The sequence below is a fragment of the Emiliania huxleyi genome (assembly GCF_000372725.1).
Source record: "Emiliania huxleyi CCMP1516 unplaced genomic scaffold EMIHUscaffold_31, whole genome shotgun sequence".
NCBI classification, from domain to species: domain Eukaryota; phylum Haptophyta; order Isochrysidales; family Noelaerhabdaceae; genus Emiliania; species Emiliania huxleyi.
In genome coordinates this window covers 319781-339004 of record NW_005199684.1, presented here as the reverse complement: position 1 = coordinate 339004, position 19224 = coordinate 319781, and the positions used below count along the sequence as shown (strand labels likewise).

Genomic DNA, 19224 nt, shown 5'->3' with positions numbered 1-19224 from the left:
AGCGCGGTCTCGAGCTCAGCAACTCGCACGACGTCACGAGGAGTGATTAGACGGGGAGAGGTCGCTTGGTGTCTCTAGTATTTCGAGATACTAATTTATTCACAGCTGCGGCGAGCGTGTGCGGTGTGACCCTCGAGCCAACCCGACCGACCCCCCCCTCGGTCTGCGCTCCGACCGACCGGACCCCCCCTGCGGTTTGCGGTCTTCCGCGGCCGCCGACCGGACCCCCCCTGCGGTCGGTCGGTCTGCGCTGGGCGCTCAAACCGCGAAGTCGGCCTGTTCACTACAAGATGACGCTCGTATAAGGAAGCGCTGGACCGATGCGCCAGTCAGCAGTCTTGGGATGACAGGAAGACGCACACACCTCCATCCACACCGCCCAGAACACCGCAGACTTGGGCAAAATGACAAGTGCGCGCGCCGCAGGCGAGGAGAAAATTTGAGCGGGGCTCCTGTTCACACTCGTGTGTGGGCCCTTTCTTGGGGCCGCGCCTGCGGCGCGCCGTGGTTTCTTAGATTTTCGCGGAAATTGCTTGGTAGGGTTTCTTAATGGGACGCTTTCTTAATGCCCGCAACAGACTGTAGAAGCGCTGGATCGCCCATGTTTAGCGTTTGCCAAACTTGAGGTGAGGTTGTCGTATTTGGAAGCCACGGTCCTGGTTTTGTTTTCCTGGTTACGAAGCTGAGTACCGCGTCGGCGACGCGGGCGCCTTGCGGGCAGAGCCCTTAGCCACCCTTTATCTTGCGCGGTCAAAAATCTGCTGCGGTCGCGGAGGAGCCCTGTGTACTCGAGCGCCTCGCCAGTCAGCGGGCTCGTCGACTTGGTCGGGAGCAGCCTGTACCGTGTTTGTTATGACCCCCCCCCAAATGAACACACCAGTGAGTGAGGGAGGGCGAGACGATCGAGGGGTCCCGTACCATGCGGAATCGACCCTATCCAGTGCTCAAGTGCTCAAGGGAGCAGCCAGCGCTCGATCGTCGCAACACTCATCGCGTCACACACACCGATCGATCGCCAATTAAATCGCCAGCGAGTGCAAAACGCTGAGTGAGTCGAGCTGCCTGCTTCATTTACGCTGGCTCAGTCGTGCGTCCCCTATATTCAGCACGCCACTAACGTCTAACGAGGCCCCTTAATCCCTCACTCAAAAGCACAACCCCGAGTCCGAAATCGCACAGTGACAGTCAGACACCCTTGTTCACACTCAACCCGTAGCTCGTACTGTAAGCGCCACCACAGCACAACTAAACATGAGATATGATTACGTCGTACGAGGTACATGTAAAGGCGGATGAGCGACGTCGTAAAAGCTGACACGGTTGGACCATCAGGCTTCATTCGAGTTTTGTGAACGGCAGCGAACGGCCGAACTTTTGAGATGATGGGACACCCTCGGAATCCAACTGCGTACTACTTGGCAGCACGCTATTGGCATGCCAACGGCTAAGGCCGAAATCGTTATTGTTCACACCTCTTGCAGTTGTGAACACAAAGCTCAAAGGATTGGCTGTATCTACTCAGTTGCTCCGCTTATACTTACCTGCTTCCTGGGACCCAGCGCTGACTTCTGACTGTCGTTGCTGTCTCTCCCTTCTCGACTGTCTCAGTCTGTGCTTGTGCGTCTTGGGTCCGGGATTGTGTTTTTCTGTGAAGCGTGAACAGCGGGACCCAGCGCTGGCTTCTGACTGTCGTTGCTGTCTCTCCCTTCTCGACTGTCTGTGCTTGTGCGTCTTGGGTCCGGGGTTGTGTTTTTCTGTGAACAGCGTCGGCCCCGGGTTGTGCGTTTATGTGAAGCTCTCGCGCGCCGCCGTCTGTGGCGACGCGCAAAACATCAACAACGCTGCTCGCAACATGCGTGCCGCGCACTCATTCATGACCGGTCTCAATGTCCCACCCCCCTGCGCGCGGGCCTTCTAGGCCCGCGGGTAGTATCCCCCCATCCCCAGGGCCTCCAGGGCTCGCACCTCAACCTCTCACAGACCAGCGCATAGCGCCAGGCGACGTATTTCTTCTCATAACAAGGCTGTGAACAGCGTCGGCCCGCCAAACGGCTGCAGTCCGCACTCATGCCGTCAAAAAAGGTCGTCCTAGGAGCCGCCGTAGCCGCAGTAGTGGTCGCTGCGTGGGTTGCGCTTCTCGTCGCTTCTAAGGACCGCTGGACCGCGGCGCTCAAGGACGCCTCGGACAGCGTGCTCGCTGCAAAGGAAACCGCGCCGCTCGAAGTTGCAGCGAGCTTGGCTGCGGCCATCACGCTAGGCATCGTAGTGCTCGTGCCAACGACGCCGGTTGAGCTTCTGGCTGCCGGGGTATACGGCATTCGCTTCGGTTTCTGCATCGTATGGTCGGGCAAGGCGCGCTGCCGCCTCCCTCACACACACACACACACACACACACACACACACACACACACACACACACACACACACACAACTCTCTCTCTCCTCTCCCTTCCGGCGCCTACACCGCGCCGCGCCCCGCAGGTGCTCGGCGGGCTCGCCTCGTACCTGCTCGGCCGCACGGTGCTGCGGAGGTGGGGCTCGCGCGTGACGAGTCGGCACAAGCTGCTGCGCGCCCTCGCGCTCGCGGTGGCGAGGGAGCCGTGGCGCATCTGCCTGCTGGCGCGCGCGGCGGCGGTGCCGGTCCCGCTCAAGAATTACGGCTTCGCGGCTCTGGACGCGCCCATGCTGCCGTACGCCGCGTCGCTGATGCTGGTGCGTGATGCGCCCGCAGCTTGACCGGCCCTCGGCCTTGCGCAGTGGCAGCAGAGAGGCTGAGAGGAGTGAGGGAGCCGGCGAAGCACCCGGGCGCTCGCCACCCTGCCGCCCCTGCCCCTCCGCCCGAGTCGCTCCCCCCCCCCCTCGCTGTGGCCCCGACAGGTGGAGGTGTACAACGTGCTCGAGCTCGTCCTGATCGGCGTGAGCATCACCTCGGCGGGCAGCGCCGCGGTCTCCTCCAGCGACGGCTCGCTTTTCCTCGCCGGCGGAGTCCGGAGTGGCGAGTAATGGCAAGCAAGCTGCACAACAGTGATGTGATGCTAACGTAGGCTCGCTGGCCTCGTCGGCGGAGTGGCTCTCGCTTGCCACGCACGCCACGTCCGCACGTGCTTCGTCGCGTCATTGTCTGTGTGGTCGTCAGGCGCGTTCCTTCATTTGTTGATTAGGCACGTCACCGCCGCCGCCTGCCTCGTCGGCCTCGGCGGCTACGGCGCGATTGCGACGAGGCGCGTGCCGTTGACTGCCGCTATGCTTCGCCAGCGCCGCAGCCTCTGCCTCGGCGGGTGTTGGGCACCGGGGGGGGGGGGGGGAGGGCTAGGGTGCGCTGCACTTCGACCCCGGTTTCGCTGCACCCTGCCCCCCCCAGGCGAGCCCTCGACCGGCTGACGAAAGAGGACGAGGCCGAGGCGCGAGGCGAGCACGGACACAGCGGCGGAGGCGGAGGAGCCGTGGACGGCGAGCCGTGCGGTGCGGTGCTGTCGTCGCCGCCGCCGCCGCCAGCGGAGGGGGGGCAGGCGCTCGCATCTTCGGGAATTCCGAGTAAACTTCCCCTCATCGCAAGAGGGGAGGAAAGCAGCGAGCAGCGCTCAATGCTGGAGCGCGGCGCCTTGCGGTCAGACGATACCGCTACCCCTTCCTGACACGTGTCGTGTGTAGGAAAATGTGCTGCCAAAAGCCATTGTGTGCCAAAATACGACCCCTCCACGCGGCGGGTGAGTCACGCGCGCCCCCGCTCCCCGGCTCCCCGCTCTCCACAGTCCTCAGTCGATTGCAGTCGTGCGGCGAGCACGCCTACGCCTACGGCTTTATATTCTTTATATGCATTATGCAGTCGTGCTCCTCGTCCTGCTCGTGGTTGTGTTCCGTACAATTACAGGCGTAGAGTGTATATAGCCGAGAAGCGGATGCAGACAGCACTACGGCCCACATAACGGTACTGGCTAGCCACTGTGTATCAGACACCTATCTGTCACTTCACTCATTACATGAGCGCTTCACCTTCATCCCACGCACCGTGCTCGACAGCCAGGGACTGCTCTCGCAACAAAGGGTGGCGAGAGCACGCGCCGTCACTCGGCTCACCGCCCAAAAATCGCACGTCACTCCAAGAAGGAGGGCGTGTCCGCGCAGCGCCACATGTACCACGCCGCCAGCGATCGGTAGGGCGCAAACGGCGCCATCGCCGCCTCGAGCTTCTCCTTGTCGCGCTTCTCGTCGAGCGCGCCATTCTTGCCCGCACCGCGCAGCCCAAATGCCTCCTTGATGCCGTTCCGCACGCCCAGGTCGCCCGTGGGGAAGATGTCGGGCTGCAGCAGTCCGAACATCTGATACATGTGCGCGGACCAAGGTCCGATGCCCTTGACTGCTGTCAGCTTGGCGTACAGCTCGGCCGCGCTGAGACTCGGGTCGAGGAGCACCGCGTCCGAGAGGTCGCCGCGCTCGTAGTGAGCAGCCAGGTCGAAGATGGAGCGCGCCTTGGCGTTCGAGAGGCCCGCGCTCGAGCGCAGGGCCTCCATGTCCGACGCGAGCACCGCCTCCGGCGTGATGAGGCTCGCGTCGCCGCCGAGGCTCGTGACGAACCGCGCCCAGATGGTTTTGGCGGCAGCGCCGGCGAGCTGCTGCCCGACGACGATCCGGCACAGCGAGCGGAACGTGTCGACGTCCTCCGTGTCCTCGACGTTTGAGTACAAGGTGGGCGCGCCGCAGTTGATCACCACCTTCTCGAGGCGCCGGCCGTCTGCCATCGCGACGTGCCGCACGGCGTCACTTAAGCGAAACCTCTGCGCCCGACCCACGGGAGGCATGCTGGCAAGCGACGCAATCAGCTCCTCACAGCGCGGGTCGAGGACATCATCCGCGCCCTGCGCTCGACGCTTCTTTGCCGCGGGCGTCTCAGTATTCACTGGAGTTGGCCGCGGCCGCGGTGTCGAGAGGGCGCGGCTGCGAGTGGCCATCGATGCCATGATGCACCACAAGAGGCCACTACGTTGCAGAGAGGGCCGGCGTGAGATGGTGCCGGGGGATCTCCGTCGCGCTCGTGCGAAGACGCGCCTTGGCCGCACCGAGCTGGGTTTTCCCAGGTGGCATTGCGGGCACGAAGGGAGTACATTGTGGCGACGCCACGACGCACGAGGTCGGCCCGGAGGGCCGGGTAGGAGGGGTCTAGATTACTTCTACCTCTGAGGGCCTCCTTTTTACCTTTACCTCTGGGCAGTCGGCGTGGCAGTCGGCGCCCTTTGTTTGCCTCCAGCCCTCCCGCCACGAAGATCCTCCCTTGTCCGACCGTCCCTCCGAGCCCACCCGGCGTCCAAGGAGGGGAACGGTTAGCCCTGTGGAGCCCTCCCGACGCCGATCCGACATGGGGACCCCTCCAGCCCTGTGGGCTGGCGAGCCCTCCGGGAGGGTGGAGGGGTGGAAGGTGGAGGGGTGGTCGTGGGTGTGGAGGGGGGTGGTTGAGCCCTCTAGCTCTGTCGATGTAGCCCTACCCCTCCCGCCGTTTTAGGGCCTACCCACCCGCTATGTATGTCTCAAACGCGATTTAATGAAACAAAAATGTGATCTCGAGCGAGGTGCAGCGCGTCGGGTCGCTCAGGGGTGTCCCTCCTCCCTCTCCTGCCGCCGAGCCCGCAGCGCCACGAAGGTGGGTGTCTTCTCGCCCGCGACGCCTCTTCTAGTTACCAATAGATGCAGCCTCGAGAGGCTCCACCGCCGTGTCGACAGTGGGCAAGTTCGCCGCCCGCCATGCGCGCACTCCGCCCTCGACACAGTGGACCGCCGCGCCCGCCAGAGTGCCGTCGCGCCGATACTGCTGCAGCGCCGCCAGCGAGTCCGCGCCGTCGCCGCACGTCAGCAGCACCGGGCCCTCTGCCGCCAGCGCAGAGAGCCACTCGTTAGAGGCAGCGTGGAAGGCGACGGCGCCGGCGGAGGGAGGACGAACAAGACGCTCCGCCCCACGGACTGCAACCACACCGGCGGCGATCTCGGCCGGATCTCGCACGTCGACGACCCGAACCTAATCTCGGAGAACACCTCGCGTCACCTCGGGCGATCTGGGACGGACGGGCGGCGGCGACGCCGCGCGCGTTTTCTTCGTCCGCGAGGAGGCGGAAGGCCTGTTCACAGCCGGTGGCGTGAACAGACGCCGTTCACAGCCGCACGCGCGAGTCACTTGACAGGCCCTCCCGAGGGGCGAGAACTGTAATCTCGGGCAATCTCGCGCAATCTCGGGTAACCTCCAGAGGGGTGAGAACGCTCTCGCCGCCGCCACCGCCTCGGCCTCCGCTGCCGCCTCTGCCGCCGTCGACGCTGTCAGCGCTGCCGCCGCTGTCGCTGCCAAAGCTACCGCCGACCTCCTTGTACGTCGCGTGCGTCGACGGCGGCCGAGGCGGCGGTGGAGAGGCGCAAGCGCGCAGCGCGTCCGCTGCGGAAACTGCGACGGCGGCGGCCGAAGCTGGCTGCTCCTCTGCTGCGTCTGCAAGCGGCCGGTCACCTCCGTTGCCTTCGGCGGCAGCCTAAGGGAAGGCAGGTGGTCAGAGACACTCCTTCACACGCCGGTGCGGGGCGAGGGCCCTGTCAACACACGCGCCACTGAGCCAGCAAAACCCGCGGCATTGAAAGTGCGAGCCCAGTGCGCGTGGGTGGGCAGTGTGGGAGGGAGCGAGGGAGTGCGTGCGTGCGTGCGTGCGTGCGTGCGTGCGTGCGTGCGTGTGTGCGTGCGTGCGTGAGGGAGGGAGGGAGGGAGGGAGGGAGGGAGCGAGTGTGTGTGTGTGTGTGTGTGTGTGTGTGTGTGTGTGTGTGTGTGTGTGTGTGTGTGTGTGTGTGTGTGTGTGTGTGTGTGCGTGCGTGCGTGCGTGCGTGCCTCGAAGCTTGCGGCGGCGGCGGCGGTGAGCGTGTCCGAGAAGAGCTCGCGCGCGATCGCGGGCGAGAAAGTGAAGGTGTCGAGGCCTGCTCACACGGCTCGACGTGGGAAGAGTCGCTCGTGGCGCCGCCGGCCGAGAAAAAGGACGCGTCGAGGCCGGCAGCGGCGAGGCGAGAGAGCGACGCGGCGCGGCGGATCGACGCGGCGAAGATGCGAGTGCCTAACCCTCTCGGTCAATCTCGGTCAACCTGGATCCGCCTCGGGGCACGCGGCGAAGAGAGGGGGTGCCGCCGCCCAGCCCGCGCGCGATGGCTTGCATCGCCTCCAGCTCTGCGTGCGCGTCGTGCCCCGCGTCGCCGATACGGCCGAGGTACGGCGCGAGGTACTCGGCGCCTGATCTCGGGACATCTCGGGTCAGTCGCGGCTCGATCTCGGGTCAATCTCGGCGAGGTGCTCTCGCGGCGCGCCGACTGCCGTAGCGACCAGCGCCTGCTCTCGGCTGTAGCAGGCAGTCAGGCAGACTCGTGTGCCGGCGCTGACGAGGCGAGCGGCGGCCGCGGTGCCGTCGGCCGTGACTGGCACCTTCACCACGATCCTCTCCGGATTGGCTGACCGGAGCGCTAGTCCGGACGCGACGAGGGAGTCCGTGTCTCCGCCCCACGCCTGCGCCATAAATTCGGCGGCGCCGAGCTCGAAGGCGGTGCGAGCGAGCCTGTGGCACTCGCCCACGGTGCAGCGAACGCCGGCTCGCTCCAGCAGCACCGGGTTAGTCGTGACGCCGTGGAAGATGCCGAGCGGGAGGAGGGCTTTCCACTCTCGCACGTCAGCAGTGTCCAGGAAGAAGCGGCTCGCGCCGCGAACGGGCGGCGGCGGAACGAGGACCGCGCAGAGTTCGAGCAGCAGCGCGAGCATAGGATTCCGGTGTATGTGCTGAGGGCTGAGGGCGCGCCACGGCTCGAAAATACCCTATATGCCAGCCTATATGGTGCGCGCGGCCGCATCATTCTTTTGCTGCGATATGTCCACCTCGCCGCCCCGTTTGCGCCCCCTCGCCGCCGCCGCCACCGCTCCCTCGCCAGACACGCCGCCAACCCGCCTCCTCGACCTCCCCACGGACCTTCTCTTGCGCGCCCTCTCTCGCTGCGACCCCGCCGACATCGCTCGCGTCGCGGCCGTCTCGCTGCTCTTCCACGCCTCACTCGCGCTGGAGGGCATCCGCTTGCGGCCGCAAGAGCGCGGCTACGAGCTGCCGGCGCGGCCCGAGGGCGAGAGCTGCGCCGTGCGGTGGCTGTGCTATTCGGCGCTGCTGCGCGAGTCCAACCCGCCGGCGAGGGTGGCGGTAGGCGACCGGCACAGGCTCTTCATCGACGGCGAGGGGCGGCTCTCGTCGTGTGGCTCAGACTGGATGCAAGAGGGGGTGCTCGGCCACGGCGAGGGCGTGACGCGGCTCAACACGCCGACCCGCCTCCCCTCCACGCTGGGTGTCGAGCGCGCCGTGAGCGTGTCGGCTGGAGGATTCCACAGCCTCGCCCTCACCGGCAGCGGCGCCGTCTGGAGCTGGGGCTATGGACTCTACGGCGAGCTTGGCCACGGCGACCAGCAGTCCCAGTGGCAGCCGAAGGAGGTGGAGGCCTTCGCTGAACGGCGCGTCGTCGCTGTGTCGGCTGGTTACCACCACAGTCTCGCCCTCACCGCCGACGGAGCCCTCTGGAGCTGGGGCGATGGAGGTGTTGGCAAGCTGGGCCACGGCGACGAGGAGGAGCAGCTGCTGCCCAAGAAGATCGAGGCCTTAGCTGACCAGCGCGTCCGCGTCGTATCGGCAGGAGGCGAACACAGCCTCGCCCTCACCGCCGACGGCAGCGTCTGGAGCTGGGGCGAGGGAGACTATGGAGCCGGGCCACGGCTTCGGGAGCTGCTGCCAAAGAAGGTCGAGAGCTTTGCTGAGCAGCGTGTCGTCGCTGTGTCGGCCGGAGCCGGCCACAGCCTCGCCCTCACCGCCGACGGAGCTGTCTGGAGCTGGGGCGATGGTTGGCGAGGCAAGCTGGGCCACGGCGACGAGCAGAGCCAGCTGCTGCCCAAGAAGATCGAGGCCTTTGCTGGCCAGCACGTCGTCGCTATGTCGGCGGGAGGCGGCCACAGCCTCGCCCTCACCGCCGACGGCTCCGTCTGGAGCTGGGGCGACGGGCGTTGTGGCCAGCTGTGCCACGGCGATCAGCAGGACCAGCTGCTGCCCAAGAAGGTCGAGGCCTTTGCTGAGCAGCGCGTCGTCGCAGCCTCGGCTGGAGAGCACCACAGCCTCGCCATCACCGCCGACGGCGATGGGGCATGGAGCTGGGGCATGGAGATGGGGCATGTCTGGAGCTGGGGCATGGACCCTGTTTTTCTTTGAGAGCGCCTTACGCCGAATAATAAAGCACGCGCGGACCGCCAAGCTACGGCTCTAGGGCGATGGGTCGAGGACGAGGAGGACAGACATAAACAAATAAATAAAACGGACACCTCTACTAGGAGATGGGTAAAAAGGAACAGGTCCCCGCCCTGCGGTCTTTGTGCAGGGTTCTTTGTGGGTGTGGTCGGCGACTAGCCGGGGTCGTCCTCCCGATGGGGGACTAGCACTAGAGGGAGCGGGCCGTGAGTTGAGGAAATCGGAGGACGCGACCCACTTCGCCACAGACGGTCCCGCGCCTCGCCACTATGACGGCCACACGGCCGCAGCTCGTGTGCGTGTGGCCGGCTTTGTCCGGAGTGAATACTCCAACGCGCTCGTCGGTGACGGTGTCCTCCAACCTGCGCCGCGCTCGGCGAACCTCGACAACGCTTTCGGTGGCATGCAGCTCTTTGCGCCTGAAGCCTGGAGAGCAGCTCCTCGGCTGCTCACACACTCTGCACAGTTGACACAGCCTATTGTGCGGCTGCCACAGCTGTGACAGCGATGGGCTCGCCCTCACTGGCCCTCAGTCACTTGTGCTGCGGCTTGTGTGAGCGACACTGCTCGGCGACTGCCGGCACACTGTGAGACCATGGTTGTGAGGTAAAACCACGCTACCAGCGCTTGGTCACATCAGTCCCGAGGTCAGATCCTTCTACTCTGTTAGTGACAAGACTTGTCTACTCGCTGGAGCCGAGCAGGAGGGCCCAGCGCACAACCCCTGGTCAACTCACGGTCCACACCCCGTAGCCGTCTTCCACATGGACAGACACGTCCCCACCCTTTGCAGGAATTTGCAAGAGCGAGGGGACAGGACACCCGAATGGCTTAAAGGTGGAGCACTTTGTGATGCTTTTTTTTCGCCAGAGGGCTTCTACACGCGGTACGCCCGTGTGTGTTTATATGCGGCGCGCCGCCCACAAGACACTCCGGCTGGTGCTCGACGAGCCGCCGCCGGTCGCCGACAAACAGCTCGTAGTCTTCTTTCTGCCAGTTTATGTGTCTCCCGTGCCCAGTAAAGAAAAAGAAAGAAAACAGACAACCCAAGGGAGGGATGGGAGGACGGTACGCCGCCACCACACAGGGTCACAGGGATTTTAGGGGAGAAGTGTGGTGTTAGCCGTCGCCCACCCTCGGGCGTCTACCACTTCCTATCTCTCTCCGCAGTTTCTCACCAATTCTCGCAGCGACCTTCATGCCACCTCGCGTTCTTCCCACTCTCGTCGTTCTCTCTCCTGCTGTCTAGTGTTGTGGAGGGAGCTGGTCGTAAAATAGTGTAGAGGCTGCGCAGGCCTCCCCCGGTATTTTAGGAGCGGCATCATATCGTGAAAACCCCAGAACGGGTCGGACACCGTCCCACCGTCCGTCGCCTCGCTACAGACGTCACGCCCCCGCGCGTGGGGTGGCGAGAGGAGCCGTCGTGCTGCTGCGCTGGGCGCGTGTGTGGGCGCGAGACCGCCCCGCTGCGGGGCACATCCCAGACCGCGGCCCCGCCGCAGCGCCCGTTCGGTGCGTGTAGTCCGCGATATTCCTCGTTTCAGCCCGATGAAACCCGGCGGCTTGCAGGACGCTAATTGGCCGCCTCTTGTTTTTCTTCTTCTCATTGCTCTCTCGACATGCCACACGACAGGTCGCTGCCTGCGCTGGCCGCCCGGCTCACGCCTCGCGCGCCGCAGCAAGGCCAGCAGCCACCCTCGGCGACCCTGCGAGGGCAGCAGCCACCCTCGGCGACCCTTCCGACCCTTCCACTGCTCGGATCACTCTTGCTCGCGGCGTGCATCACGTCGCTGCCCATGTTTCGTGGCCCACGATGGCTCAAGTCGATCTTTGCTCGCGCAGCACGCTCGATGAAGCGCGTGCCCGCGTGGCACTTCACGCCGCTCGCCGGCACCAACCTCGTCATTGGCGCAGTTCCGACAGCGGACGAGCAGTTGCGAGAGCTGCAGGACGACGGGGTGACCGCGGTGGTCACCATGAACCAGGCCTGGGAGCCGCAGGCGCCGGGTGGCGTACAGGCCGCCTGCGGGCGTGTGGGCCTGGCGCACCTCCAGTTGCCGACGCCCGACTACTCGTCTCCGAGCCAGCGGGATATACGCAGGGCCGTCGACTTCATCGGGGCGCACGTCGACGAGGGCGGAAAGGTGTACGTGCACTGCAACGCGGGCCGCGGCCGCAGCGCAGTGTGCGTCCTCGCCTACCTCATGGCTTCCGGCGGCCTGAGCGCGAGAGAGGCGTACGAGCTCGTCGCCGCGCAGCGGCGTATCACGAACCTACCATCGCGGCTGCTCGGCTTCCGGCGGCCGCAGTGGAGGGCGCTGCGCAGGTACGAGGCCGCGCTGGCAAAGAGAGGGGCAGCGACGCGGAGGGAGGAGGAGGGAGGGAAGAGTTGACACGCATGTCTACGTGCCGTCAGACGGAGAATTTTTTTGGAAGGAATATTCCGCCTTTTTTTCTTTTACACATCACCGACGACGACGCGCCAGCTCGACGGCGACGACCCACTGCATCTCATGTACTACCAACACCCTCCTCCTAGACCAATCGGACACCCGCCGCTGCCACCAGGGCCACCGCCCGCGCACGCGTTTCGAGGAGCCGCTTGGGGCGGCGGGCCGCCGCAGTCTGTGCCCATGCCGCTCCGCGCACTGCCGCCACTACCGCCGCTGCCACCGGGTCCTCCTCCGGCACACGCGGCGATGTTTGCTCCGCGCATGGCTGCGCCATACCCTCCCGGCGGCGGCGCGGTCGCGCGCCCTCCCACCAGCGCTGCTGTGGGCCCTCCTCCCGGCGTGCCGGCGAGCGGAGGCAAGGGCAAGAAGGGCGGCGGCAAGGGCGGCGGCAAGGGCGGTGGCAAGGGCGGCGGCAAGGGCGGCGGCAAAGGGAGTGGCAAGGGCGGCGGCAAGGGCGGCGGCAAGGGGAGCAAAGGTGGCGGCAAGGGCGGCAAGGGTGGCAAGGGCGGTCGCGGCCGCCGAGGCGAGGACGGCGGTAGGATGGTTGACGAGGAGGAGGAGGCGCGCCGGCGGCTCGGCCCGATCAAGGTGTCGACTCCGGAGGAGATTGCGACGTGGATTGCTGAGCGTAAGCGTCACTGGCCCTCGGCCGCCAACGTCGCGCGCAGGGAGGCGGAGGAGGCGGCAAGGCTGGAGTCCGGCGCGGCAGCGAAGCATACACCGCAGGGCCGCGGCGGCTGGGGCAGCGGGCGCGGCGGCGGGCGCGGCCGCGGGCGTGGCAAGGGCGGCGCTGCTGCCGCGGCATGCGATGCGTCGCTCGCCGGGCAGGCGATGCCGTCAAGGGTGCCGCCTTCGGCAGCGTACGCGTCGACGACCGGGCAGGCGGCGGCTGCTGGCAGCAGCGGCGGGGCATGCACATGTGCATGTGCGGAGGCGGCATCCGGAGAGAGCTCGTCGCTCGGCGCCCTCAGCGCACTCAGCGCGTTGTACAGCGATTCGGAGGAGGAGGGGGAGGAGATGCAGGGGGGGGTGCAGGAGGGGGCGGTTTGCGATGCAGGCGGCGGCGTTGGGCAGCATGCAGAGGGGCAGCCGGCGGGCGAGGGGATTGGAGGCGCGTCAGAAAGGGCGGAGGGGGAGGAGTCTGCGAAGGGCAGCAGCAGCGACAGCGACAGCAGCGGCGGCGACGACGACGAGTGCGCAGAGGGCGGCGGGGTGGTCGCAGCCAAGGGCGGCGGCGGTGGGGCGGCAAGCGCCAAGCGGCCGCGTGCGTGCCACCATTTCGCGAAGGGGACGTGCCGCTTCGGACAAAAGTCCGCGGATGCCCCGCATACCACGAGCCGCCCCGCATCCCATCGCGCGGGCTCACTCTTCCCGCGCACACACCGGCAGGTGTCACTTCTCGCACGACCCCGCCGACGCCGAGGCGCTACGGGAGGCGCATGCGCGCAAGCGGCAGCGCGGCAACGGGCGGGCGGACGGCGGCGCGACCGCCCCGCGCCGCCAGCCGACGCTGCTGCAGAAGCTATTCGCGAAGGAGATCCGCGCCGAGCGTTCGCTGCTACTGCAGAGCTTTCGCGTTTTGGTCGACATGATGCCATCTCCAGAAGACGAGCCGAGCCGAGGTTCTGCGCGGGACGGCGCGAGAGGAGTGTTCTCCTAAAGCGCGCCCTTCGTTTTTTCTCATCTCCTAAGCATTTTTTCACAGATGAAAGTTACTAGACACGAGCAGTAGGTATACAGTAAGGCTCAACTGGACAAGACGTGCATCAAAAGCGTGAACACGTGGAATCACACACAGAACGCGAAAAACTCAATCCCCTCTCCACAAATCAAGAAAGAGCAAATGGCCGTGCAGACGCAAGTGGACGTCCCACGTGTGTCGGCTCGCCACACAACCGTACAAATCCAAACGTAGAGCACGTGTGAGCGTCTCTGGGCTCGTACGACCTAGGGCGCGACTCGCTGCTACTCATGCGCTCCCGCCAGTGGAGGGGTGGGTCGACTGGGCGAGCGTCAGCTGGACGTAGGCGCCGCCGCTCCCCAACGCCATGAGCTCGTCGTGGGTCCCCTCCTCCACCACCCGCCCGCCGCTCACCACCGCGATCTTGTCCGCGTGGCGGATCGTCGAGAGGCGGTGCGCGATCGTGACCGTCGTCCGCCGCTGCTGCGCCATGATCGAGTCCAGCGCCGCCTGCACGACCCGCTCGCTCTCGTTGTCGAGCGCCGACGTCGCCTCGTCGAGCAGCAGCACCGCCGGCCGCCGCACGATCGCGCGCGCGATGGCGATGCGCTGCTTCTGGCCGCCCGACAGCTTGCCGCCGCCGAGGCCGACTTGCGTCTCGTACCCGCCCGCGAGCCGGACGACGAAGTCGTGCGCGTTGGCCAGCCCGGCCGCCTCGCGAACCTCCTCCTCCGAGGCGCCCTCCTTGCCGTACGCGATGTTCTCGCCCACCGTGCCCTCGAAGAGGACCGGCTCCTGCCCCACCAGCCCCAGCTGCGAGCGGAGCCAGCGCAGGTTGAGCGTGCGGATGTCGACGCCGTCGAGGGTGATCGCGCCGCCCTGCGGGTCGTAGAAGCGCTCGAGCAGCGCGATGACGGTCGACTTGCCGCTGCCCGACGGGCCGCACAGCGCCACCGTCTGCCCCGCGCCGATCGAGAGCGAGTAGCCGCAGCACACCTTGACCGCCGGCGCCGCCGGGTAGGCAAAGTGCACGTCGACCACCTCGACGGCGCCGCGCACGACTTGGCCGCTCTCGCCGCCAGCGGAGGTAGGGTCGAGGAGGGAGGCGCGGTCGAGTGCCGTGAAGAGGCGGCGAGCGGCGTTGCCCGAGGCCGTCGCGTCGGTGGCATTCGCAAACGTGGCCGAGAGGGGGGGGGCGATCCCAAACATGACCATGATTGGGATGAACATGCCCTGGAAGAGGTCGAAGTTGATGTGCACGCAACCGTCCGAGTCGACGCGGAGGACGTCGGCTAGTGTCAGGCCGTGCAGCCGCCACAGCCCCACCTGGCTCGACCACTTGAACACTCCGGCGAGCAGGAACATCATCATGCCGAAGGCTGCGCCGGCGGCGAAAGCGTTCTTGACCGCGGACCGCCGGTCGAGGGCCGCCTGCGCATCCACGCGCGCGCAGTACTCACGGAAGAAGCGGTGCTCGGCGTTGAAGGAGGCGACGGTGCGGATGCCCGTGACGATCTCGCCGATCATCGCGCCCGCGCCGTCGACCGCCTCCCTCTTGCCCTTGGCCTTGGCCCCCTTGGCGAGGCCGAGGACGACGAAGAGGGTGGCGTAGATCATCACGAGCAGGGGCAGCGCCGCAAAGAGGATCATCAGCGTCACCTCCCAAAAGCCGACGGCAAACATCAGCCCGATGCCGACCGCGAGGAGCATCACCGCCTTGACGAACGTGTTGAGCCGCTCGCCGAGCAGCGACTGGACAAGGGCCACGTTTGCGCCGAGGAAGGAGGTGAGCTCGCCGGCAGAGTTTGCGTCGTCGTCGAAGAAGGCGATCTCCTGCGCGCCGCGCGAGCGGAGGGGTCGGCGCGTGAGTGGTGCCGAGGAGGAGTGGGGGGCGGACGCGGGCCGTGCGCTGAGCGCGCGCCTGGCGGAGCAAGCTGCGCATCGAGCGCGCGCGCAGCGTGCGCGTCAGGTGCTCGCCGGCTGTGCCGAAGCACGCCGTTTCGAGAGTGGAGGAGACGACCATCAGCGTGGAGAGGGCGAGCTGCAGCGAGCCGTACAGGAGCGTCTGCTGCTGGATCTCGTCCGGGTCGGGGTTGAAGAAGATGCCGATCAGCTTGGTGAAGACGTACGAGGTGAAGATGCTCGTCGCACCCGAGACGGCTGCGAAGAGGGTGCCGAGGACGTACAGTAGGCCGTCGCCGGTGCTGCGCATCGCAAACAGCCGGCTCACCACGTTGGTGGGCTTGGGCTCGGCCGGCGCCTCCTCCTCCTCCCCCTCCCCCTCCGCCTCCGCCTCGGTTCCCCTCTCGAGGGCAGAGGTGAGCTCGTCGCTGCGCATGCTCAGGCTGGCTGTCAGCAGCGTGGAGAGCGAACGGCTGCGCCGCCTCCCGCGCCCCGACGACCTGCTGCGCTCTGCCAGCATCGGGGGCGCTGTCGCGCCACCGGCCGACGCCGCCGTGGCGTCCTCCTGCGCGGCCGCCTCGTACCGCCTCGCCAGCTGGAAGAAGACGCCCTCCTCGCCGCTCCCCATGAGCTCGTCGTACGTGCCCTCCTCCACCACCCGCCCGCCGCTCACCACCGCGATCTTGTCCGCGTGGCGGATCGTCGAGAGGCGGTGCGCGATCGTGACCGTCGTCCGCCGCTGCTGCGCCATGATCGAGTCCAGCGCCGCCTGCACGACCCGCTCGCTCTCGTTGTCGAGCGCCGACGTCGCCTCGTCGAGCAGCAGCACCGCCGGCCGCCGCACGATCGCGCGCGCGATGGCGATGCGCTGCTTCTGGCCGCCCGACAGCTTGCCGCCGCCGAGGCCGACTTGCGTCTCGTACCCGCCCGCGAGCCGGACGACGAAGTCGTGCGCGTTGGCCAGCCCGGCCGCCTCGCGAACCTCCTCCTCCGAGGCGCCCTCCTTGCCGTACGCGATGTTCTCGCCCACCGTGCCCTCGAAGAGGACCGGCTCCTGCCCCACCAGCCCCAGCTGCGAGCGGAGCCAGCGCAGGTTGAGCGTGCGGATGTCGACGCCGTCGAGGGTGATCGCGCCGCCCTGCGGGTCGTAGAAGCGCTCGAGCAGCGCGATGACGGTCGACTTGCCGCTGCCCGACGGGCCGCACAGCGCCACCGTCTGCCCCGCGCCGATCGAGAGCGAGTAGCCGCAGCACACCTTGACCGCCGGCGCCGCCGGGTAGGCAAAGTGCACGTCGACCACCTCGACGGCGCCGCTGGCTGGCTTGGTGGGGACGAGGCCGCCCTCTGCAAACGAGTCGATGAAGGGGCGCCGCCGGATCGTCTCGAGCACGCTGTGCGCGGCGCGGCGCGCCTTGACGAGCTTCTCGATCAGGTCGGGGGCCTGAGGCGAGTCGCGGGGGCTCGAAGGAAGTGGGCGCTGTCGGGAGGCGGGTCTCGGTTTGGGTGGCGCGCCCGGCCGATGTTTTGCGAGGCGGTCTGCACAAGCATGATCACCAGCAGCACGTGCACGCCGAGCAGGCCGCACGGGAAGTACGAGCCGTGCTCGTGCGCCTCCTCCCGCTCGGCCGCCGGCCCGGCGATGGCGAGCAGGGTGAGGTTGGCCTTGGCGAGGCTGCAGTCGGGGCAGGCACGCGGTGACACGTCTCCTCCCCAACCGCGCCCGGCCGAGGCGGCGGGACGCCCTGTCGCAGCGGCGTCGTGTGCTAGGAGACTAGGAGCCGAGGAGGTGTCTATGTCTGCGTCTGCTTCCATGAGGTGCCCAGGCGCCTGTCGCAATTGAGCCGGAGCGGTTTGAGCCCGGCCTCCTCGCAGGTGCCGCCCGGGCCGATTGGCGGTGTGGGCGGCAAGTGGCGGCCGGGGATGGGCAGCTGGAGGGGGTAGACGAGGTTAGTCGGCACGCCGGTCTCCATGGCGTAGGCAGAGCAGGCCTGGGTGAGGAGGCTGCGTGAGGAGAGGTTTGTGTGGACAGGGGTGTGAGGACGAGGTGTGGAGATGGGGGCGGGTGGGGAGGTGAGACGCGGAGAGGCGCAGCGAGCTTGACGTGGGACATGCGCTGTCCAGGCGAGGTGTCCAGACGAGGTGCAAAAGTAAGGTAGGAGAGGTGAAGCCTCGCGCCTGCGGGACGCAGTAGGGCAGCTCGCCGAGCACGGTCTGCGCCGAGTACGCAAAGCTGCTCGCGCGCCGCTCCGCCTGGGGGAAGGGGGAGGGGGAGGGGGGGATGCACAAGGGCCAGTCTGGCCGGGGGAGGGAGGCCGGGCGGGGTGGGAGGCGGGTCATAGCTCGCTCGACGGAGCGCGCACCGCGAGGCGAGTCCCGCCGTACAGCAGGCCGGCAGCGATCATGAAGCTCCCCGCGCTGAGCAGCAGCCCGCGCGCAAAGCCGACGCACACCGTCGACCGGATGCCGACGCGCTCGGCGGCGGCGAGGTTGGCCTCGTACCGCTGCTGGAAAGACTGCTCGGCGCCCAGGGCGGCGACGGTGCGGATCGCCGTGAGCGCCTCGGACGCGACGCCGCCCGCGCGGCCGTACGCGTCCTGGATGCGCGCGGTCGAGCGGGCGAGCACGCGCCTAGACGAAGCGTTCGCGTCGGGGCTGGGGTAGGGGATTGGGTCAGAGTGCGCGGTCTGAGCGGGCGAGCGCGCGTGAAGAGTGCAAACGAGAAAGCGAGGAGCGGAGAGACGGCGAGGCAGATGAGGGTGACGCGCCACTCAAAGGAGAAGGCGAGCGCGACCGCCGCGCTCCCGCCGCCCAGCAGCTCGAAGAGCTGCAGCGCGTTGGAGCCGAGCCCGCCATCGATCAACGTCATCGCCTCTCCGATCCGCGTCGAGAGCTCCTGCGGCGAGTTGAGGTCGAACCAGCCAGGGTCCTGCCGCACGATCGCCTTGATGTACTCCTTGCGGTAGCGCGTCAGCTGGCGCGACTTGCTGATGTCCGACAGCGAGCGGTAGCAGAACTGCGCCACCCACGAGCCGCAGCCAATGTAGACGAACAGCAGGATGTTGGAGTTGTCGATGCCAGTCGAGTTGAGGTTGATGGAGCCGAGCGAGCCGATGGTGCGTGAGAATGCCCACTGCATCAGCGGCATCGCCGCGCCTGCCGAGCACGAGATGACCACGGCGAGGAGCAGCAGGGCGACGTCCAGCTTGGTGGCAAATTGATAGAACTCGAGGATGGAAGCGATCCGGCCGGTGATTGCGTCCGGAACTCGCTGCGCTGGCGGCTGCTGTGCCTCCGGTTCGGTCACTCGCAGTAACGGCTCGTCGCCGGTTCGAGCCCGGCGTCCCATGTCGCGTCGGTGGGCGAGGACCTTGGCCTCTCGTGTCTCTGTGAACAAAGAATTCTGCGGGCTTCGAACAAGCAAGGACGCCCAAGGGTGGGCGACGGCTAGCGCATCAAACCCCTCTCCTTAAAATCCCTGTGTGGTGGCGGCGTGCCGTCCTCCCATCCCTCCCTTGGGTTGTCTGTTTTCTTTCTTTCTTTTAAGCAAGAATGCGAAGGCGCAAGGTTGGTGGCAGGTATGAACGTATCGGGGTCTCTATTTCCATCTTCGGGGTAGGCAGGTAAATCCTGCTGTTGCGCCAGGTAGTAGGCATACGCTGGTACTTAAAGATACCTCGTAGACGCAAGCTAGACGTAGTTTGACTGACGTGACTGACTGATGAGTCCACGAACTGCTTTGACTGACGTGACTGACTGATGAGTGCCACGAACTGCTTTGACTGACGTGACTGACTGATGAGACATGAGTGCTGATGGATGATCTCCGACAACCCAAAACCAAAATGCAAATGAGTGGCCCACTTTGGCGTGCAGATCCTGCGTCTCTCACTGCCCGAACAACAGAGACGGG

At 66.5% G+C, this 19224-nt stretch overlaps 4 protein-coding genes across 4 annotated transcripts; 1 reads left to right on the top strand and 3 right to left on the bottom strand.

The window, feature by feature from the left end:
• Positions 1 to 3860: 3860 nt before the first annotated feature.
• On the bottom strand, positions 3861 to 5046 carry EMIHUDRAFT_435595 (hypothetical protein). Its single transcript, XM_005774570.1, has one exon. It carries the CDS (start codon positions 4956 to 4958, stop codon positions 4095 to 4097), a length of 864 nt encoding a protein of 287 aa, XP_005774627.1. The 5' UTR covers positions 4959 to 5046; the 3' UTR covers positions 3861 to 4094.
• A 1807-nt stretch (positions 5047 to 6853) lies between these two features.
• On the bottom strand, positions 6854 to 7699 carry EMIHUDRAFT_56849 (hypothetical protein; the record flags this gene model as incomplete). The annotated part of the gene is made up of 3 exons (XM_005774569.1): positions 6854 to 6942; positions 7079 to 7277; positions 7325 to 7699. Coding segments are annotated over 3 exons (663 nt in total), but the record flags the coding sequence as incomplete, so codon positions are not given.
• Positions 7700 to 11074: 3375 nt separating this feature from the next.
• EMIHUDRAFT_207337 (mitochondrial protein-tyrosine phosphatase) lies at positions 11075 to 12357 on the top strand (the record flags this gene model as incomplete). Its single annotated transcript, XM_005774568.1, has 3 exons — positions 11075 to 11666; positions 11847 to 11954; positions 12335 to 12357. The coding sequence occupies 3 exons, from the start codon at positions 11075 to 11077 to the stop codon at positions 12355 to 12357; spliced, it is 723 nt and encodes a 240-aa protein (XP_005774625.1).
• A 1092-nt stretch (positions 12358 to 13449) lies between these two features.
• On the bottom strand, positions 13450 to 18546 carry EMIHUDRAFT_415770 (putative ABC transporter). Its single transcript, XM_005774567.1, has 4 exons — positions 18032 to 18546; positions 17664 to 17966; positions 15310 to 16807; positions 13450 to 15245 (listed from the first exon to the last, which is right to left on the bottom strand). The coding sequence occupies exons 1-4, from the start codon at positions 18457 to 18459 to the stop codon at positions 13701 to 13703; spliced, it is 3774 nt and encodes a 1257-aa protein (XP_005774624.1). The 5' UTR covers positions 18460 to 18546; the 3' UTR covers positions 13450 to 13700.
• Between the last annotated feature and the right edge of the window lie 678 nt (positions 18547 to 19224).

Bases quoted from the DNA above. Each gene is read 5' to 3' on its own strand.
- EMIHUDRAFT_415770 (XM_005774567.1), bottom strand. From the start codon at position 18,459: ATGCCGCTGATGCAGTGGGCATTCTCACGCACCATCGGCTCGCTCGGC. The intron at 17,967-18,031 runs GTTTGCACTCTT...CCCCTACCCCAG, and splicing joins TCTCCGCTCCTCGCTTTCTC to CCCCGACGCGAACGCTTCGT. The intron at 16,808-17,663 runs GTCGAGCGAGCT...ACCCAAACCGAG, and splicing joins CGCCTCGCGGTGCGCGCTCC to ACCCGCCTCCCGACAGCGCC.
- EMIHUDRAFT_435595 (XM_005774570.1), bottom strand. From the start codon at position 4,958: ATGGCATCGATGGCCACTCGCAGCCGCGCCCTCTCGACACCGCGGCCG.